General features: G+C 36.1%; 1 protein-coding gene across 1 annotated transcript; it reads left to right on the forward strand.

Annotated features, from left to right (window-relative positions):
• The first annotated feature begins 13,885 nt into the window (after positions 1-13,885).
• Positions 13,886-15,433, forward strand: LOC127529325 (zinc finger MYM-type protein 1-like). Its single transcript, XM_051932448.1, has one exon. The coding sequence runs from the start codon at positions 13,886-13,888 to the stop codon at positions 15,431-15,433; it is 1,548 nt and encodes a 515-aa protein (XP_051788408.1).
• The last annotated feature ends 6,371 nt before the right edge of the window (positions 15,434-21,804 follow it).

Raw genomic sequence — 21,804 nt, forward strand, 5'->3', positions numbered from 1 at the left:
CTTACCTCCACCATTGTACATGTTATACAGTAGAGAAAAACAGTATCTTTTGATCAAGGTCACAACATGTTTTTATACATAGCTTGCATTTTATATATGAATTTGTATAAGAAAAGTAATTAAAAGTTCACTTTTTATATTTGCTGCAATGCTATGGCCAAAAGTTACATTGCATTGCTTAACAACAGTCACCTTTCTTTTCAGATTAGGAGGTCTGTTCTAGGGGGCACATATCGTACAGACTATGCTTAGCCTTGAAGGTGACTTCTAGTCCAACTTACTGTTTGTCTCTCAAGTTGCATTTTTTTATTCTTTCTTTCAAGTAATGACTAATTTGTGTTTCAACCTTGCCTATATTGATTTATCTTAAAAAAACAAACTACTATACAGATTTAGCACAATGCACAATTAAGAAGTGGTTTAGAAATAGTATAAAATGTTTATTTCACAGCTTGATAAATATTTTAAAAGAAAAATATGTTTCATTGTTATTTCTGTCTGCCGTTTAACAGCCTGCAATAATCTTTGGGTGGAAGAATTGGTATTTACTTGACTAGAAAATAAATGAAGTTGCTGTACTTTTTTCAGGCCATAGATGTCAAATATCCCACATATCAGACACATTTAAAGGAATTAGTTGGTTTCCAGATTTAAGTTTTTAGATCCTCCTAAACCTCGTGCATCTAAACAAAAGGAACACTCAGACTTCAAAAGAGAAAAACATTGAGGATCTCTAAGCACTGTACTGGATAAAGTCATTCTGTCATCATCAAGCACTTCCCTAATCAATACAGTTATCCAGAATCAACGCATTTATGCATTGATTTAATCCTGCTGCTCGTTCCTTCTTCTTATCCACAAAATATGACTCATCCTCACTGCCTATCACATCTCTAGGAAGGACGTCAGCTTGCTTGCTATCTGTCTCTTCTCCGCCTCCAGCTGGTACAAAAAATATCATTATTCATATATTGCTGATTTGATTCCTACTTATTTTCCATGCAGGTCATGCTGTGATCATCTGATCAGCACCTGTTGGTGGTTCCACAGTCATGTCTCAAAACAAAGGGTGATTGGGCTTTTTTTTGTGTGTGTGGCACCAAAGTTATGCAACACATTGTCTCTTGTTATGAGATCAGCCTCATCAATTACACTTTTTAAATCTGGACAGAAAACTTATTTTTTATTATTTGACTTATAAATGATATGCTAATATGTTCTTTTATGTGTGTTATATATTATACTGTTGTATTATTTTTATTTTTTTTATTGTTTTCTTAAGTTATATTGTATAATGTATTCTGCATGTATGTAGGAAATCAAAATTGATTTTTATGTCCTAAGATTAAAATTTTTATCAGGAAATCATACATTTTGTGTGTTGTGTAGAGCAGTGATTGTCAACATTCAGTCCTCAGAGCCTCCTGTGACTGTAGGATTTTTGTCCCAACCCACATTTTCTCTTAATTGGACTCCTTCTTTAATCAAGCAAGCCATTATTTCCCAGTTTCTATGTTTTTTACAACCATCCGGAAAAAATAATTTGGTTATCCTATAATTTTACTGAATGATGTAGGAATGTACATGTGGTAGATGGGTAAGAATTCACTCTTTTTGCTTCTAAATATTTTTTGTTTTAATTTTTTAATGTTCTGAGTGTGTTGTACTGAAGCATGTGTGTTGCACTGAAGTAGTTGCTCCTTTCAGAATCATTTGTGCCAGTGTCTGCTCTGCTCAGCATTAATTGTCTATATTCAGATACAATCAAGAAAGCAAACTCCACAGAAACAGTGAATTTAAGAAAGCAAAAGTAAGAATTTAAAGATACAGAAAATATACAATTAAGTCCTAATTTTATATAAGGGTAAACCTGACTCTTCTGCGGTTTTTAAAATGCAAACTAAAAGGAAAGAAAGGGAAAAAGGGGGAAAAAACAGGAACTATGGGATTAATTAAAGGTAACAATGACTGACTGATTAAGAAACTGGTTGGAACAAAAATCTGCAGCCACAGAGGGCCCTGAGGACTGAACATTGAAAACCACTGGTCTTAGATAACTATATTCCAGCAAAGATACAAAATGTTTAGTACATATCTTCTTCAAACATTGTGTTTTGTTAGAAAGGCTCCAGGTCTGTCATTTTTTTGTCTAGTTTGGTACAGTACTTATCTCCAAATTCTTTAAAAACTGTTTGACCTATGTCTAACAATAACTGCCATAAAATTTGTTTGGGATTTTTGTAGTCTGCTTCATTTAGTCATGGACCAGGCCTATTGATTTGCAAAATTTTTGCACAACTAGTTTTTGTAATTTACATAGAAGTACTAAATGGAACATTTAATACCATTTTTTTTTCTTTTTGAATATTAAGTTTTAATTGAAAATAGTAACTAAACAGAAATGTTCCTGGAATTCGAAACAATTCTGACAAAGAAAATCTGAAAACTTAAACTTTACTGTATTTCTTTCTTGATGACCCAACTCTCACAGTCCAGCTAAGAAGTGTTTTTTTTTCTTTTGAGTGGCAGTAATTATGTATAAAGACAATAAACAAAACTGGTCAAAAAACAAAGCAGGGCTCATTCGTAATAAAACTTTCAAAAGAGTGGTTACAGTTTTTGTTAGGAGAGCAACTAAACTACATAGTTAGGAAAAGCAATTGTCATAAACAAAAGGCAAGGACTTTAGCCCAGATGTGAAGTAACTGGAATATTCATTATGGAAAAATTAGCTGGCTTGGCAGACAAAAAAGGCTCTTTCTTTGGAAGGTTCCCAGCTGGACAGGAAAAACAAGTTGAGTATTTGAGGGTCAGCCGACTGGAAGAACAAATCAGCTGCTGCCTTTATGGGTCAGTCAAATGGATGGACAAGACAGCCAATGCCTTAGACGGCTGGCTGGTCAAACAGACACAAAAACTGAAACTTTAAGGTCAGCTATCTACCCCAATCTGTGACATCCTATCCCTAATCAATGTATCAGCTACGAGGGAAAAGAACATTAAACCATCTAAGCTTTTCCTACAAACAATCAATATCATTGCTTGCATTCTTTTTTTCTTTCCTTTTTTTTGGAAAAAGAAGAAAGTAAAAGGTTGCATTAAAGAAAGAAAAACTTAGTCAGCCAGAGAACAAAGATAAAAGTGGTTGCTTTGGATTGTTGCAGAAAGCTGCACAGTCAGTGTGTGATGATTGCTGTGGAGTTGGTATCATGTGCTGATGCAATGAATGACTTACGTATAGAAATAAGTATTAGATATTCTTGGTGTCCTTTACCATGGTACCCAGAATTATAACTGATTACGGTCTCTAAGATACACAGAGTAAAGTACAACAAAATTTGTACAATAAGATGCTGCAAGAAATCTGCATATAAAGGGAAATAGAGTATGTGCTTTTATATATATATATATATATATATATATATATAAGCTTATAATACTTTAATCAAATTCAGCTATAACATACATTATTTAAAAGAAGACATCTAGTGTTTTATACTGTTTCTTTTGTCTAGGCTGTGCTGATTTTAAAAATGTACCAGTTTCTGAATGATCAGTGTGTCGGAACATCGATCCTTTGCAACCTTGATTAGCTACACAGGGCTAAGCTATGTTGAGCTAAAATCGTTTTTCAATGATCTAACAAAAAATGAGTAATACTTTCTTTCATGAAAAGGGTAAAAAGGGTAAAGGCAAAACTATGATCTATAGGCAAAACCTAATCTATGTTAATGTTTATAAGATTTTTTTATAAAAGACAGTAAGATTCACAATAATTATATTTGGTGTGACTTTAAATACATGAGAAATTACAGTAGAAAAAAGTAAGCTCTACTAAACTGCATTAAAACTGAAATAAGAAAAAGAAATGTTGTAGATTAGTGCTCAGATCAATACACAGTGAGACCGACATTATAGATCTATTTTGCACTTAGCAGTGCTTGATGCTAGTTTAATAAATAATATTGTACTTTAGACAGTAAAACTGGTGCATATTTACCATGCATTACAGCACTGAGAGGAGAATGAAATAGGCAAAGCAACCATTTATTTTATAGTTTGGATTTAGAAAGAAGAAAATATTCTGTTTTTTATTCAATCTTGTATTTAATTTAAGGAATGCATTTTATGTGAAGCTTTCCTCTATACTGTACAGCTGACAGGTAAAATTCTAACCCGAAGCTTGAAAATTCAAAAGTAATATTCATAATAGGGAAATTAAATGATTCAGCACACTTCTGCTTGGATGAAACTGTAAAACCCACCCAATACAAGGACCTGAAGCCTATTATGGCAGCACTGAGTACAAGGCAGGAAATTGTGCTGGACAGGGCACCAGTCTATCACTCATAGTCACAAATATAGAAGACCAATTTGGAGTCACCAATTCACCAACTAAAACACATCTTTTGGGGATGTGGGAGGAAACTGGAATGCCTAGAGAAAAACGTGGACCAGACAAATAAACAGCAGACATACAACTGGCACAACATATGAACCTAGGATGCTGCATCTTTGCAAAAGCTCTAACTAATGCATCACCATACTACTCTTTGTAACAATAGAAATTTAAAGAAACAAGTAGAAAAAATGGCAAGACTGGGTCTTCAGCATTTTCAACTGCCCCATTCAGCCAGACCACTTCTGAGATTTTTGTAAACATCTTCGTTCTATCAAGGTGTTTATTGAAAGGGGTATCATGAAAGCATGAGGTCAGGGACATAAGTGTTGGACTCTAATAGTTGGTGTTTTGAGTCTTCATCCTTAGATGGAATAAAGCTGCACAACACAACCTGCATTGCCATGTATTTTAAATAACCGTTTATACACCCTGTTTTTAATCTATGACACAGAAGATGCTTTGTTTAGTCTCCTGTAAGTCTCAAGGCAGCTCAGACAACTTGTTCTTTAATAGAACAACACACCATTCTCCACATTCTTTAGTAACTCACATTGCAACTACCAATCCAATAGTGCTAGTTGAATGAGAGCTATTAGACCTGTAATATCTACCTAGTTAAACAGGAGCATGTTTTAGGTTCAGGTCAAAGCATTGTGGTCAGAATATACTTTTATTACATCTAAAACATGTAATCACTTTTCATAACATTTCTTTCTCTGTAAAAGTCTAGCCCAAGTCAGCGCCACTCATTGTTAAGGAGTTATAAGAAGTTATTGCCCTCCTCTTTATTATTCCACTGGCTTAGCACAGCAAAGACTCCAGTGACCTTCTCATGTTGTCAGACTTGGATTGTGAGCTGTGTGTTTGTCCTGAAATAACTGAATATATACAGCTCAAAAAAAATGAAAGCAACACTTTTTAATGAGAGTATAGCATCAAGTCAATGAAACTTCTGGGATATTGATCTGGTCAGTTAAGTAGCACAGGGAGTTGTTAATCAGTTTCAGCAGCTTTGGTGTTAATGAAATTAACAACAGGTGCACTAGAGGGGCAACAATGAGACGACCCCCAAAACAGGAATGGTTTTACAGGTGGAGGCCACTGACATTTTTTCCTCCTCATCTTTTCTGACTGTTTTTTCACTAGTTTTGCATTTGGCTACGGTCAGTGTCACTACAGGTAGCATTAGGCAATACCTGGACCCTACAGAGGTTTCACAGGTAGTTCAACTTCTCCAGAATGGCACATCAATATGTGCCATTGCCAGAAGGTTTGCTGTGTCTCCCAGAACAGTCTCAAGGGCATGGAGGAGATTCCAGGAGACAGGCAGTTATTCTAGGAGAGCTGGACAGGGTCGTAGAAGGTCCTTAACCCATCAGTAGGACCGGTATCTGCTTCTTTGGGCAAGGAGGAACAGGATGAGCACTGCCAGAGCCATACAAAATGACTTCCAGTAGGCCACTGGTGTGAATGTGTCTGACCAAACAATCAGAAACAGACTTCGTGAGGGTGGCTTGAGGGCCCATGTTCAGATAGTGGGTCTTGTGCTCACTTTCCAGCATAGTGGAGCTCAATTGGCATTTGCCATAGAATACAAGAATTGGCAGCTCCACCACTGGCGCCCTGTGCTTTTCACAGATGAGAGCAGGTTCACCCTGAGCACATGTGACAAACGTGAAAGGGTCTGGAAAAGCCATGGAGAACACTATGCTGCCTGTAATATCGTTCAGCATGACCAGTTTGGTAGTGGGTCAGTGATGGGGAGGAATATCCATGGAGGGACGTACAGACCTCTGCAGGCTAGACAACGGCACCTTGATTGCCATTAGGTATAAGGATGAAATCCTTGGACTCATTGTCACACCCTATGCTGGTGTAGTGGGTCCTGAGTTCCTCCTGGTGCATGACAATGCCAGGCCTCATGTGGCAAGAGTATGCAGGCAGTTCTTGGAGGATGAAGGAATTGATACCATTAACTGGCCCCGACACTTTCCTGACCTAAATCCAACAGAACACCTCTGGGACATTATGTTTCGGTCCATCCAATGCTGCCAGGTTGCACCTCAGACTGTCCAGGAGCTCAGTGATCCCCTGTTCCAGATCTGGGCAGAGATCCCCCAGGACACCGTGCATCATCTCATTAGGAGTATGCCCCAACGTTGTCAGGCATGCATACAAGCATGTGGGGGCCATACAAACTACGATTTTGAGTTGCTGCAATGAAATTTTGGCAAAATGGACTAGCCTGCCGGATGATTTTTACACTTTGATTTTCATGGTGTCTTACACATTACCCAGTCCATATCAGTAGAGATATCCAGCATTATTTTTTTTCCCATTGAGATCTGATATATTTTCAAAGTGTTCCTTTAATTTGTTTGTGTACTTCTGTTTTTAAGTTATTCAATGTATCTTGACACATTGGCATCCAGTTCCAAGGGATACTCATTTTCATAACATGGAGTGGTGTGGCAGAATTTGACAATACATTTTTGGATCCACCCAAATTGACCAGGTTATTTTAGAAAGTATTGGGCACATTTAGGATTGAGATACTTCTTCTCATGTACTTTGACTCCTTCCTTCAATATCAAATACATGAGAAAAGAATACTTGGTATTTATTAAGTAGCACATTTTTAAATTTAGGGTAAGTGAGTTCTGCTTTAGATGTTTGAAGGTCCCTTTGAGGTCCTGAAGGTGTTGAAAAGAAAACAATGTCATCAGTTTAGACAAAGCAGATATCCCTTATCAACACTCTCTTAGGTCTTGATCCATTAACCTCTGAAAACAAATTCTAGCATTTTTCAGTCCAAAACACATGATGTGAAACTGGAATCAATATGTATCATAGTGCTTTGGAATCAGAACTACTGAAGAGACAAATTATAGGACAAAAGCTCTTCCACCCATTCATGAGTCACCCTCTTTTTGTGAGGTAACATCAGAAAAGCCCTATGATGAAACGAGAGTTCCTCAATGCTGTGGCTGTGATGAAGCACAAAATCCATCTTCCAGAGTTTGTTAGACAACACAGTTAACCGTTAGTCTGTTGTAAAAGATAAATCACTTCAGGCTAGTTCAAAATGCTCTGTTCTACAGGATTGGAAAAATTAATCTTATTATCCAATTAATAACATGAATTACACCACATGATATCTTCCCAGACCTTCTGTTGATATTAGAGAACTTCAACCCCATGCAATGAAATGCCATTAGAAATGGATTGATGGGCATCTGAGATGTTACCATGGAGTCCAATCCTGGATGGATTAGTCTGAAAATCCTTCAAAATGTAAATGCCCATTTTCCAGGGGGTACTATGCACTTTAAGTTAGTCTGAATCTTTACCACTAACCTTGTGCCTTATTCCATGGGCAAGAAATAATTTTACTATTGCACCCCCTGCAGCAGTTTAACAGAAGACTTTATATTTTTCTGATGTCTCATAATGGTAGAGGTGCTGTCCACATCCCCTGTCACATCACTAGTAACACTTCTAATGTTTACTGGCACCACTAAGAAGGGACCCATACATTGAGCACATGTTCATCTATAGATTTTTTTATGTTTCCCTTTTACAAAGCTGTAGCCTCTCTGTCTGATAAGTCTTTTGAATGTTGTGGTCTTACATTGCAGGCCAATCCCATTCTACCAGGGAACCCATCTTAAATAGATGCCCGCTGAACTCATTCCAGAACCACCTAGATGAGAGTGAAACCAACTGCTTAAAACTAAAGGGAATGACTGAGAACAGGCAGTGTCTATAATATATCACCAGACAGAAATACTTTAAGTGAGATAAAAAAAAATCCCCCTGAGAAAATATTTCCATTAATTAATAATCAATAATTAGCAATTATATAATCAAGAAAAACAAGAATTTTCTGAAAAAAGGAGAATATTTATTTAATCATAAAAAGGGGGCAATTAACAAAACTAAAACTAGAAATAAACCAAGCAAAACTCTGATGAAGCAACAACTGATACCTAAAAACTTTGGACCAATTTACTAATTTCTACTAATAGAAAACTAGAATAGTATTAGGTGAAGATCCTTAGAATATCATTTACACTTAAACACAATTCTATTTTAGCAGCAACAAGCAATATTGGAAAAATTAGAACATGTAAAGTCTGTCAAAAAGCTAGAAACTTTCACAAAATAAATTACAAAAACATACCTTATACAAAAGATATTTCTTAACAATAAATTAAAGTAATAAAATACACCTTTCAATCCCAGGGAAAATGCACAAAAGCTAAACATAACTTTCAGTTCTTTTAAGGAGACAACAGACATGTAACCAAACTAAATATAAAAAAAAGAGGCCAGAACTGAAAAGCAGAACTTGGAGCAAAACATCTGCAGAGGAGAATGGGAAACAAAAATTTAGTAAACCAAATTAGATTAGATTAAATTAGATTAGATCATGTTTATTAATGTAAATGTACCACTTAAAAGATAAATTGGCCTAGGGCAGCAAATCAGGGACACAAGAAAAATAAAACTAACATACCTCATAAGGAGAAAGGAGAAAAAGATCCCATATAATCTCAAGCTAAAATGGCCCAGCAAAGCAATGCTGAGAAAATGCAGAGTATGTGCAAAATTCCAGCCTAAAATATGGGTGGAAAGCCCAGAAAGGCATAGGCATTGGAAGAGCCCAGGCCAGATTGTGACACCCAGTCTTTGACCTTTTTCTTTTCTGTCAGTGGGCTGGACCATGCTAGATGATATTTCCTGAGGTAATCCATATTATCTCATCTTCACTAATTTGTTGTAAAAATTCTGCTCCATGAATCTGATGAGATGAGAAGTCAGATCAAGAAATATAACTGTAGCACTGCAGTAGCAGAAGGTGACAATGGTAACACCCTTTCCCTCTTTAGTGTTGAAACCAGTAGCAGCGTACAGTAGGGGTGCACAATTTTGTTTTTAAAGCACTTTCTCACATTGAAAGTTCCCTTGTACTTCATACAGAGAATACATGTTTATACAGTATATACTGCTATTTGTGTGCCATAGTTGCATTGAGGTAACTACTGTGTGCTGTGTTTCATAATATGGGGTGCTGCTATCAACCATCACAATTATACAGCCTATGGAGCATCCACAATGATCAGGCATAGGTGTTGGTCCACTATAGTCACCATCCTCCAGGTCTTCCAATCTTCAGAATAACATTTTTACAACAGCCTCATTATCTCTTTGATCTCCAAAGGCCATATGTTATGAAACTTTGAGTTTGAGTTCTTGCAGAACTAATTTCTGTATGTTTACATTTTGTTTATTGTTATTGTATATTGTCATTTTTCATTCCTTCTATAGACAACACAATTTTTTTAAGCTAATGGGTTGTGAGCAAAAGTTACATTCTATGACATCAGCAAGGTGCCACTATTTAAGATGGCTTTGTCCAAGTTTTAGGATAAATCACAAAAAAACAGCAGTGTTACTTACTGCTTTCAAGGCTGTTTATGTTCTTATGATCTTATTGAATTGTTCAATTTATTTTTTGTCTTGCATTTTAGGCTTTGGTGTTTTTGACTTCTTTGATCTTAGCTGGTTTCTGACCATGTTTCTGTTCTCCCCTGCACCACAAGAACATTTTTCTTTTGCCAATTAATTTCTGTGCTGGTATTACATAAATGTGGACTGATAAGTGAGCAACCTTGTGATGAAGAGGCTTTTTGGAGAGATGAAAGAGGTCCAGAAACATATTAGAGCACTGCAAAAACAGTTAATCAACATTATGGCTATTTGCAGTAAATTTGGCAGTGATTGAGTGGATGTATTGTCTAACCCCCCTAACTAGCTACATAATTGCTTCTTATTACACTTGGATGTATGGATGCCCTATCTACATCAAACATTTTACTGTAATTATGTGGACATAAGAAAAACATGTCCTGGACTTGACAATATATGTGACAAGCATTTATATACAGTAGGACCCTTTTTCCACCTTACTGGGCACCAAAATTTGGAGAACACTACCTTTATGTGGGCATTTACAAATGCAAGCCTATTGAAAAAGTGTTCTCCCCACATTGCCCTTACTCCCCACAATGCATTACTTTTTAATCAGTGTTTTATTAATACATTTCCCACATAGGGTATGTGTAATGTTCACATCCATGTCTGTCTACTGTATTATCTAAACCCATTTATTAATTTCAGATTCTGGCAGCTAAAGTCTGTTCGGTCATTATTGGTTACCACTTCATTTACCTGTGCTGGCCTACTTTGGCCTATATGGGCTTCATCTAAAGTGAATGAATCCTAGAGCGAAGCCATAATGTAATAAAACTGAAATGTGTGATGCTGCTTACTTAAGTATAATTAGATCTAAGTTGTATACTACTCTTGTTTTAGCATAGTTTTGTTTAATCATTCTTCTTGAATAAAATTTCCTTCACAATGAAAATGTGTTATGGCAGCTGTATTTTAACAAAGCTAATTTGAAATATTAATAAGCACTTTGTAATTCAACCATCACCCTTCTAGGTTGAACCCCATTTGTTAATTTTATATCAAGAAGTCTATCAGTGCAGTTGTTCATTATTATCATAGTCTCAGGAATTTCATGTTTATTCATGATGAATTTTAAACATTGTATCAATATGTTTTCTTTTATGCATACTTTATAGGCTAAATTCTACACTGGCTAGTAGAGGTAATGTGTCAGTTATATTTAAATTCATCAATACCGAATGCTTCTTTTGTTACCTGGCTATAATTATCAGTGCTGTATAATAAATAACAAGATTACGTCGTTGTAATTTTCTTACTTTCGTGAACGGAATTATGTATTTTCTCTTGAGTGTCCTTGTTATGCAAAACTGTCTACTGCTGGATATTTAAATTATTATTTTCCCATGAAAGGCTACAGAGCTGTATCTTGTTTATAGTGGTTTTAAAGTGTTGTTTCAATTGTTCAATTAAAAAAAAATAAGTAGTCAGTTCCCTCTGATTGCAAGACAGCACATACAGACCAAAAGTAAGATCATTAAAATTTTAGGATTTAAATTTAAGGATATGCAGGATATGGTGAACCAACCTAAGAACGTTGCCAGATGTGAAATTCATTTTGAAACATTTCAATAATTAGCATGAATTGTTAATGACCAAGACAGGGCTTTGTCTCATATCTTATGTAGTTGTATAGTGGCGAGTAAGGGAAATAGTATCCCTAATGATGTGGAATTAAGCTATTAGCAAACTCCCCAAAAGGAAACAATTAATGGTTTACTTATTAGGAAGAATGGTTCCCAAGTTATTGCATTTAAATCTTAATGCATCTTTCCATAATGCTGGTGCTAGTGCATCTAGCCCTCTTGAAATAATTAAAAAAAACAACATGTGCATTTGGTATTCTATTCCCTACAGTCATTTAAGATATAATAACTATAATAAATGACACACATGACAGCATATGACGTTAATACCAACAGATGTTTCTTTCAGATTACTACATTTGATTTTCTAACAATTAAAATCTCAAGTCAGCTACTACACTACTGAAGAATATTCAGTAAATACAATTGTCTCAGGAGAATCATTTGCTTTAAATTTCATATTAGAGATAAAACACCTGCAAATGAGAAATCTGCTATTCAGAGTTGTTAAAGAAGACATCTTTAGTGTTCAAAGAGTGGAATGTATGCCAAGTATTTTGGTGCCAACAAACTTCCCAAAATGTCAATTGTAAAAAAAAATGTAGGTTTTCATGAGGCTGTAAAAATATGGCCATATAGTACTTTGTAAGCAAAGAATACTTATTTTTGTATATAAGCTGTATTTTTGCAAGCAACAAATTTATACTTCTTTCGTAGAGTTATTGCTTGTGCCTCTTCTGAACCAACTTTTATCCTTTATAGTTATAGTTTTTGGTGATAAGCAGTATTCAAGAATTCGAAAAGTGCAGAAACACTAGCAAAGAGGCCTTGACAGAGGTAGTATGTCCAATGTTAGGGTGGAAAGCCCGGAACAAGCGTGTCATGTGTCGGCTGTCTTTTTTCTGTAGAATGGCAGCTGACACTGATAGGGAGGGTGCAGGACAAGATGTAGGCAAAGGGAAAGCTAGCGGCAGAGTCCTTGTCTATTTGAGTTGGGGGTTCAGACTCTCTGAGAGATTTACGACAGCTTAAAGAGATACTGTATTTCCAAACGTTTGCAGACAACTGCCCATTACTCCTATATGAGCTTGTTGGAAAGCTCAATCCAAAACCAAAGGCATTAATATGGAGTTCCCCCTCCCTTTGCTGCTACAGTATAACAGCTTTCACTTTATGGTAAGGCTTTCCGCAAGAGTGTCTGTGGGGATTTGTGCCCATTCAGTCAAAAAACCATTTGTGAGGTCACATACTGATATTGGACAAGATGAACTGGCTCACACTCAGCATTCCAATTCATCGCTAAGGTGTTCAACAGGGTTGTGGTCAGGCCCCTGTGCAGCTCATTTAAGATCCTCCACACCAGACTTGGTGTCTTTATGGATCTGGCTTTGTTCAAAGAAGAATAGTAATGCTGGAAGAGAAAAGGACTTTCCTCAGACTTTTACCACAGACTTGGAAGTGCAAAATTGTCTAAAATGTCTTTAAATGCATTAACAGTACCCTTCACTGGAACCAAAAGACCTAGCCTAAACCCTGAAAAATGGTCCCAGACCCAGTGGCGTAGCATAGTGGGGGCGGCAGGAGTGGACCGCCCCGGGCGGCACTTTTAGGGGGCGGCAAAATTTCACAATAAATAATAATAATATCTTGTAAAAATTTGAACCATTTCATTTCAGATTTTTGTCGCTCCTACGATTCAGACCGATTGAAATGAGCACGGAATTTTTCATTACTTATTCTGTGACGAAACTGGGGAATCCCCTTTCTTTAAATGAATGTATAATAATGACTTCTTGCTCATTGTAGAGACTGGCAACACCATCTGTACTGACTTGTAGGGATTCCCCGTATTTTATTTTGTGCTTGGAATGTTTATGACTAATATTCAGCGAGAATGACTTCTATCATATAAAGAATAGTGTTCAATATTGTATAATAACACCTGCAAATTAGATTACAGTACGGATAAGTCCCTTCAGGGAAGTCCGTAAGTGCTCAGCTTTCCAAACTGTGATTTTAGTGCTCATAAGTACGTGTAGTGATTGTTAAATTATTGAACTTTGTTGAAAAATTGTATTGTTCGTGTACGTATACATTCGACTATGTGAGTATTAAATATTTTATTTACAGTTTTTATTTATGTAATTGTATGTTCGACTATCTGCTATGTTGTTCAAGCTTTAATTTATTAAAATAAAAAAATCAGAACAAGTAAATTTCAGTGAAGTAGGTTATATTTTTTTAATTTATTAGTAATTATTTTGAAATGTTCTACGATACTTTCATTTACGAATCCAACTCGTACTTTTATTATTTATTATAAGTGTCAATAATTATATATTTTTTTGTTTTAGCATCAAAAATGAAAAGAGTAAAAGAAAGTGGGGCATCTTCCCGTAATAAAAGAAGAGCTAAGTTGGAAAATATTAGAAAAAATGAAGGGGCTTTACTTAAATACGTGAAAAGTCCTGTTCCTGAGATGTCAGATTCCACGTTGGGCTTAAATTCATCAAAGACAACTGGGCCTTCAAACCTAGAACAAGCTAAAAAAATACAAGAACTTGACACTGTCGATCTGGTACCTGTTAGAAATGTTGACATTGTTCCTGAAGATCAAATTCCAACAACATCTACTCAATTAGAGTCTGCATCAGTATGTCTAGACATGGACCTCGATAGCTTAGAAACAGAGACTGATACAGCATCGGCATTGTCTGCTATTCAATACCGAAACTTGGACGATATCGGAAAGTGGCCTGAACACATAGATGAAAATATGCAATTGCATCTCATTCAGCAAGGCCAGGAAGTTGTTCAGCATATCAATACTAACTTCGCCGTAGCGTCAACAGTAACACGTTCAGATTCGTGTTCTTTAACATCAAAAGGAGAGACAAGACAGCTTACCCACCAGGAATGGTTTTACCGCACATTAACTAACGGCGAAAAAGTTTTACATACTTGGATGGCTTATTCTCCTTCCAACGCATCATTATTTTGCTTTTGCTGTCGTTTATTTGAGAACGTAAACACACCGAATGGATCAAAGTTTTGCTCATGTGATGGATTTAACACTTGGTGGAAATTAAATCCTAAGGTTTCAAGTCACGAATCAAGTGCACTACACAACCAAAATTATTGCAAATGGAAGGAGTTGGAGACCAGACTTAAAAAAGGACAGACTATTGACAAGATAGAGCAAAACTTAGTGGCAGAGGAAACAAAAAAATGGCAAGAAATTCTTATCAGAATGTTTGATATTATAAAATTCCTTGCCAAACAAAATTTGGCTTTACGTGGCCATACAGAAAATGACACCAGTACTAATAGAGGAAACTTTTTAGAATTGGTGCATTTAATTGCAAAGTACGATCCTGTACTTCGTGAACATCTTGTAAGATCTAAAATGTGTGGCAAAATTTCAATCACGTATATGTCACCAGAAATCCAAAACGAATTTATTGCAATTTTGGGAAATAAAGTTCGCCAACATATCATCGGACAAATAAAAAAGGCCAAGTATTATTCGATTATATTCAACAGCACTCCAGACATTTCTCATAAAGACCAAACAAGCCAGGTATTAAGATACATAGTGATTGAAAATCAGGAAGTACAAGTAGTGGAATCTTTTATAGATTTCATTGAAACAAAAGATAAAACTGCTGAAGGAATTTCAAAGATGATTTTGAGCAAGCTTGAAGCTGATGGCCTCGATATAAGCAACTGTAGAGGCCAAGCATATGATAATGCTGCTGTTATGGCTGGAAGGCATTCAGGAGTTCAGCAAAGAATTAAAGAAATAAATCCCAAAGTTGAATTCGTACCTTGCTCAAATCATTCGTTAAACCTGGTTTGTTTACACGCTGCCTCAGTTGAGGCGAGTTCAGTAACTTTTTTCGGCAATTAGAACGTTGCTGTTCATTTTTTTCCATGTCCACACATCGTTGGGAAGTTCTGATAGCAGCTACAGGCAAAAGTTTAAAAAGGGTTCAAGATATGCGGTGGAGTGCAAGAGGCGATGTCGTAAAAATGACATTGCATCATTACAAAGACATTCTCGTCGCTTTGGAAAAACTGACTGAGACAGGTGAAAGCTTAAACACAAGAACAGATGCAGGAACTTTGCTAGTTACGATGCAGTCATTTTCCTTTCTTTGTTTCTTGGGCCTCTGGCAACCGGTGCTACATGAAGTGAATGATGCACAAAAATATTTACAAACAAAGGGACTTGACATAAGACTGTGCGCTCAGAAAGTAAATGCTTTGCAGATGGTACTGATAGAGAAACGAGAGGAATGGGCAGATGGCGCTGTAAGTTATGCAAAAAATATGTGTGAAGAACTTGGCATTTCCATGGAACCTCAGAGGCGCATAACGAGAAGGCACATTTTTGATGACGGAACCAGAGATGCCAACTTGTCTTGTGAAAATGAGTTGAGACGGAAGCTGTTTTCTTCGTTAGATAGAATAATTGTAGAAATTCGTGAGCGTTTTCAGCAGCTACAGAATTTGGCGGATAAGTTTGCTTATCTAACGCCGGCTATATTACTAGATTTGGACGATACTAAATGTAATCTAGACTACGCATCTGCCGAAATTGACGAGCAGGACTTCAAACTGGAACGACTTCGACAGCAGACTTTTATTACTGCCACAGGCAACGAAAATAAATTAATTAATGCGGACCCACTTGAATTATTAAAATTTATTGTGAAATCCAAGCTGGAAGATACTCTGCCCAATATTATAATAATGCTCCGAATATTCCTCACAATTGCCATAAGCAATGCCAGCTGTGAGAGGAGTTTTTCAAAATTGAAATTGATCAAAAATTATTTAAGATCAACAATGAGTACTTTAAGGCTAACCAATCTGGCTATCTTGTCTATTGAGCAAGAGGTATGTGATGCTATAGACATTGATAGTGCAATAAAAGACTTTGCTCTTAAAAAAAGTAGACGAATAAAGTTTTAGTTAAGGACAGGAGTTTTGTTTTTAATTCTAACAATTATATTATTTTTCAATAAAAATATAAATAGTAACAGTATCGTTCTAGTTCTAATTGGAAGTCGATTTGTGTTTTATATTCAATTCACTAATAACTTCATCTTGTCGATCGTCAAGGTATAATCATAAGTGTTCTATACCTGTTATATCAATATAAGTGGTATATGTGTAAGAATTTTTGTAATAAATGTGATTATTATATTGTAAAACATATATACATGACTTTTTTATTTGTAACCTGTACAATACACAATAATGATGATTGTTCTTGCCGAAAAATTCTTTAGAATTACTGTATATTTTAGCCTTTTAAATTGAAATACCTAAATAAGGGGGCGGCGGAATTTTCCTCCGCCCCCGGGCGGCTGACACCCACGCTACGCCACTGCCCAGACCATTATCCCTCCTCCACCAAACTTTAAAGGAGGCACGAGAGTAGCCGAAAGAAGAAGACTGTAGGAATGTAACATTCTCCTGCCATCCACCAAACTCCAGTTTGTCTATCAGACTGCCAGATAGTGAAGTGTGCTTCATCAGTAGACAGAACACATTTCCACTGCTCAAGAGTCCAATGGTGGTATGCATTAGACCACTTCAGCAGACATTTAGCATTGTGCACAATGAACTTATGCTCATGTTCAGCTGTTTGGCCATGGAAACCCATTTCATGATTTTCCTAATACATAGATTTTGTGCTGATGTTGCTTCCAGAGGCAGGTTGGCACTCTGTTGTGAGTGATGCAACAAAGGATAGCTGATTTTTATGTGCTATGTACTTTAGCAGTCAGCAGCTCCTCTTTATGTGTGTGTGTGGACTACCACTTGGTGGATGAACTGCTGTTACTCCTAAACACTTCCATTTCACAACAATCACACTTACAGTGGACTGGGGCAGATTTAGTAGAGAAGAAATTTCAAAGATTTGAGGCAAAGGTGGCATCCTATTACAGTGCCATGTTTAAAGTTACTGAGCTCTCCAGTATGACCCATTCTTCTGCCAGTGTTTATCAATGTAGATTACATGGTTATGAGCTGAAATCATTAATTTGGATGGGTGTCCACATACTTTTGACCATATAGTTTATGTTTATCTTACTCCAAAATGTTCTCTATAGCCACTACCACTTCCTTGTATCCCCAAAGTAATCTACCCTTTAAAATTTGAAATGATACTCTAATATACTGTACCAATCTACAAGAGTTATGAATGCCATTAGCTTTGCATTATGTACAAATATTGTGCCAAAACACAGACAGAATCTGTTCCTAAAAGCACATTGAACTGATAGTGCTGAGCTGCTTGGCTGAGGTGTTTAACACACACAAATGCAAATGTTGTCATTGTTTTTCAGCACTGGGAATATTGTAGCACATCGAACTATTCTGATATTGCTTAAGTTCAACTCTGGTTCAAAATTCAGTAAGCCACCATGCCTAAAACATTTCTTTCCTTAGCTTTGTTGAGAGTGTGTTTTTTTCAGGGCAGGGGATAAGTTCAGTGATATTTATCAAGCACTACTTTTGCAGGGCACATGGCATTACTGTACAAGGAAAAATGACACCATAAGAATAGATATTTTACTTTTACTATTCTCATCATAAAAGCAGATGTTTTTTTTCTTTTCTTTTGAATGTAAATTGCCAGGAATGGGTTGTATTAAAATTTGTGCTATGTATTTCAGTTGCACAATCTATGTACTGTAAATACTACTTCTTGTTTGTTTTACATTGAATAATCAGAGAGAAGCTGAAACAAAGACCTAAAAACAAAAGGATTACTTTCTCAACTAGTTGTGTTACACATCTACACATTTGTATGGTCTTTCTGCTAACAACCAGCTAATTCAAATTTGATTTATTTAGTTGGCTAATAAAAAAGCTTTTTTTTTTTTTTACAATTTTGTTTGCTTTCTCCTCAGGCTGTGTCTCCAGTGATTTTCGCTCGGACTTTTCCTTGGCTGATTTTTGGCCTTCTGTAATTGCATTTTATAGATTGATACGACTAGGTTTCTTTTTAGTACATTGTGCGGGCAGAACTTGATCCAAGAGCTTTCTTCAAGTACTAGAAATACCATTTCTTACATCAGCTCTTTAAGCTAAATAAATAATAGCAGATACAGTTATCCAATATAGCAGAGAATGATGGTATTCCTGCAAACATAAAGTACATATACTTGCCAGTTGTAATATTTCAGAAAAAAATAACATCCCAGATTTCATTACATTAAGTTTTACTTGGAAACTACCCAAGGAAAAGTCAAAATACTGGCAGGAGGGATTATTTAAGAAAACAAGGAGAGAGTTATGGTAAAATAAAAATAGGTTGTAGTTATATCCACTTTTTCAATAAAAACTGATGAAAGTGCTAAAATGAAAGGTTGGGTGGCAAGAAGGCACATTCATATACAGTATATACATATGAGAATAGTCCATTGCACAATTCCCAAATGAGCTTAGCAATAAATGTAGTTAGTGCAATGAGTACAATTGCGGCAAAATGGAGGTCTTTGTACAGATTTTTGAAGGTGTTGTTCATAAGTTCATGTTATGAGAAAGTAAAGTTAATCTTGCTTTGCAACATGACTATAGCCATGAGATTGGTGTGATTACCGTAAACTTGTTCCTCCTTGGCAGGTTTGTTAGTAATTAAACTGGCTTTTCATGCTGTTTTATTTCACATTTATAATTTTCTTATTTTTTTGCAGGCAATCTGGAATTGTTTCCAGGGCACCAATGTGGCACAATGTCACAACATTAGGGTTTTAGACACATGGCATATTAGATGTGACCATGTAGTGGGGGTGTGTATCACAGGGGCATTGTCAGGGTTTCATGTCTGCTGCTTTTTTGGGGAGAAGCCAGACTTTCTCATTTTCACTTTAATTTCTTAATTATTTGTAGCACTTTAATGCTATCTGTGCCTGTGCTTTTGCACATCATTTTCTTAATACTTTTTAGTAAGTATACTGTTTTGAAGTTTTTACAGTTTTCTTTTCAGCACTTCTATCGCTAATATAGGGGCTAGTTAATTAGGCTGTTGCCCACACTAACTTTGTTAGAGTTATGGAATATCATGAGCTCTTGTGAGCTCGGTTTAGTTCTTTCGGTAGCTCAGACTTATGCTAGTGTCTGTTGGGTTTTATACTTTGGTTTCCTACACATTTTTAGTGTCCCAGTTTCTGACTGAAAAGGGGGTACTAAGCAAAATATTTATTAATATTTTTACTTTTCATTTTTATATGCCAAATTTTCATGATAAAAGAGCTGGACAACTTGGATCATCCAGAGTTTTACCGTCTTCCTAAGTGGTTGACTGCATGCAGGGAGATATTACTAGGTTCAGAGGACAGATTAATACTTGGAACAGTCAAGTGTAACAGATATTTGCTGCCCAGTGGGTTGGTGGCTTGTCTGAAACCACTGCACCGTTATTCAGTTGTTGAGTGTTTTTGCATCACAACCTTCAGCATACTTATTCATATTCTCATATTTTATTCCAAAGTTGGACTCTACAGAGGTTTTAAAAATAGCAGAGAAGTAGTATCTTTCAAAATGATGCTTTACCTATTCAGGTGGATTTTTTGTATGTGTATAATTTCAAATCTTAACCACAGCTTAAAAGAAACAAAAGGCTGTATCCTTTCCCTACAGCACTTAATTACTGCTTAACAGCATTTTTTGTAGCCTTGCTTTTAGCAGATGCCACAAAAATATGGAAAAGCAGAGGTCTAATTGTTTCAAAGATAATCTCTCTCTCTTTTCTTTAGCATGGAATAAAACAGTTACTTTTAAATTTAAATTTAAACGATGAAAGTACCAAGTAAGCAATATGTTCTGTTTTCTGATTTTGCTGAAGATTTTAGTGAAAGCTATGACATCCATATTTTAGGAGTTAATTCTCCTGAATTACAGTAATTCTAACATCCCGCCTTATTGTTGTGTCATCCAGATGTGTTCATGTATTACAAAATGTTTTACATTTGTTTTTCAAGGTAGTGACCCTTTCATTGGTAGAGCTATTTGTTACAAGTCTTTGATGTGTGTTGTTAACATGTGTTTTACATTGCTGAGTTATACAGCACAAGTTATACTCATTTTATAGCAAATGATCATAGAAAATGTAATTTTATCCTTCATTTCCTGTTTGATATCATTCAATCCTTCCATCATATCTGTAAGTTATTCAATTATTTCTCTCATAACTATGTCAAACTTAATTTTTAGCTTCCTCAGATCTGAAATGTTTTCTATATGTTGAACACTTGGTGTTTGTATAGGGGCTGTTGATTTAAATAGCAATTAACCCACTTGTTTTGCTTTGCAGACTATATGTGACTGAGTGAACTTGGAGCTGGGTCACAGCCAGATGTTCAGGACATCAGTCAGGTTACTTTTGCAACTGAACTGCCAAGACATCAATTTCTTCTTCATCATCTATTAAAGCCAGCGGTAAGCCATATTGTGTCAATAGTTTTAGCTTCTGTTGCTCTGTAAAATTCTCTGGGCTCTTTACACTTAGACTTGGATCCTCCCATCCTATGTGGCATATCAGGCAGAAATGGTTTTCCAGCGATTTTGGGTGAGTGCTTCAGAATCATCCCATGTGGTGTTCCTTCAGGTCTTGCACAAAATCCGTACTAACACCTACTTCTTTTCTGTTCTTTTTCCGGTTTTCTGCGGTGGCAATCTGTCCCTGCATTGATGTATTAAAGGCCAGAAGTCCACATGACCATCATCATCAAATTCTTCCATGAGAACCCTGAATACTATGAGGGCTGACTGAGGTCATTTATGTTAGGTAGAATGCCTAGAAGGGGCTGGGCGGTCTCGTGGCCTGAAACCCCTGCAGATTTTATTTTTTCTCCAGCCGTCTGGAGTTTTTTTTTGTTTTTTCTGTCCTCCCTGGCCATCGGACCTTACTTTTATTCTATGTTAATTAGTGTTCCCTAATTTTAATTCTTATTTATTTTGTCTTTTTTCTATTTCTTCATCCTGTAAAGCACTTTGAGCTACATTATTTATATGAAAATGTGCTATATAAATAAATGTTGTTGTTGTTTAAAGAACAGTAAAATTTAAACACAGCTGTCAGAGGAAAAGATGCCTAATAATTTCCATACTTAACAAAAGGAAAGGACCATTGAAAAATTATGTTTTGAATGTGTGCCCTGGTTATCAGAGTATTATCTCTCTCCATTGTTCCAGTATATAACAGCCTGGACTTGTCCAGGCCAAGTTCTTTTCCTGCTGATGAACAGAAGTGAACTACCC

The sequence above is a fragment of the Erpetoichthys calabaricus genome, chromosome 10, assembly GCF_900747795.2.
Source record: "Erpetoichthys calabaricus chromosome 10, fErpCal1.3, whole genome shotgun sequence".
In the NCBI taxonomy this organism is placed as follows: domain Eukaryota; kingdom Metazoa; phylum Chordata; class Cladistia; order Polypteriformes; family Polypteridae; genus Erpetoichthys; species Erpetoichthys calabaricus.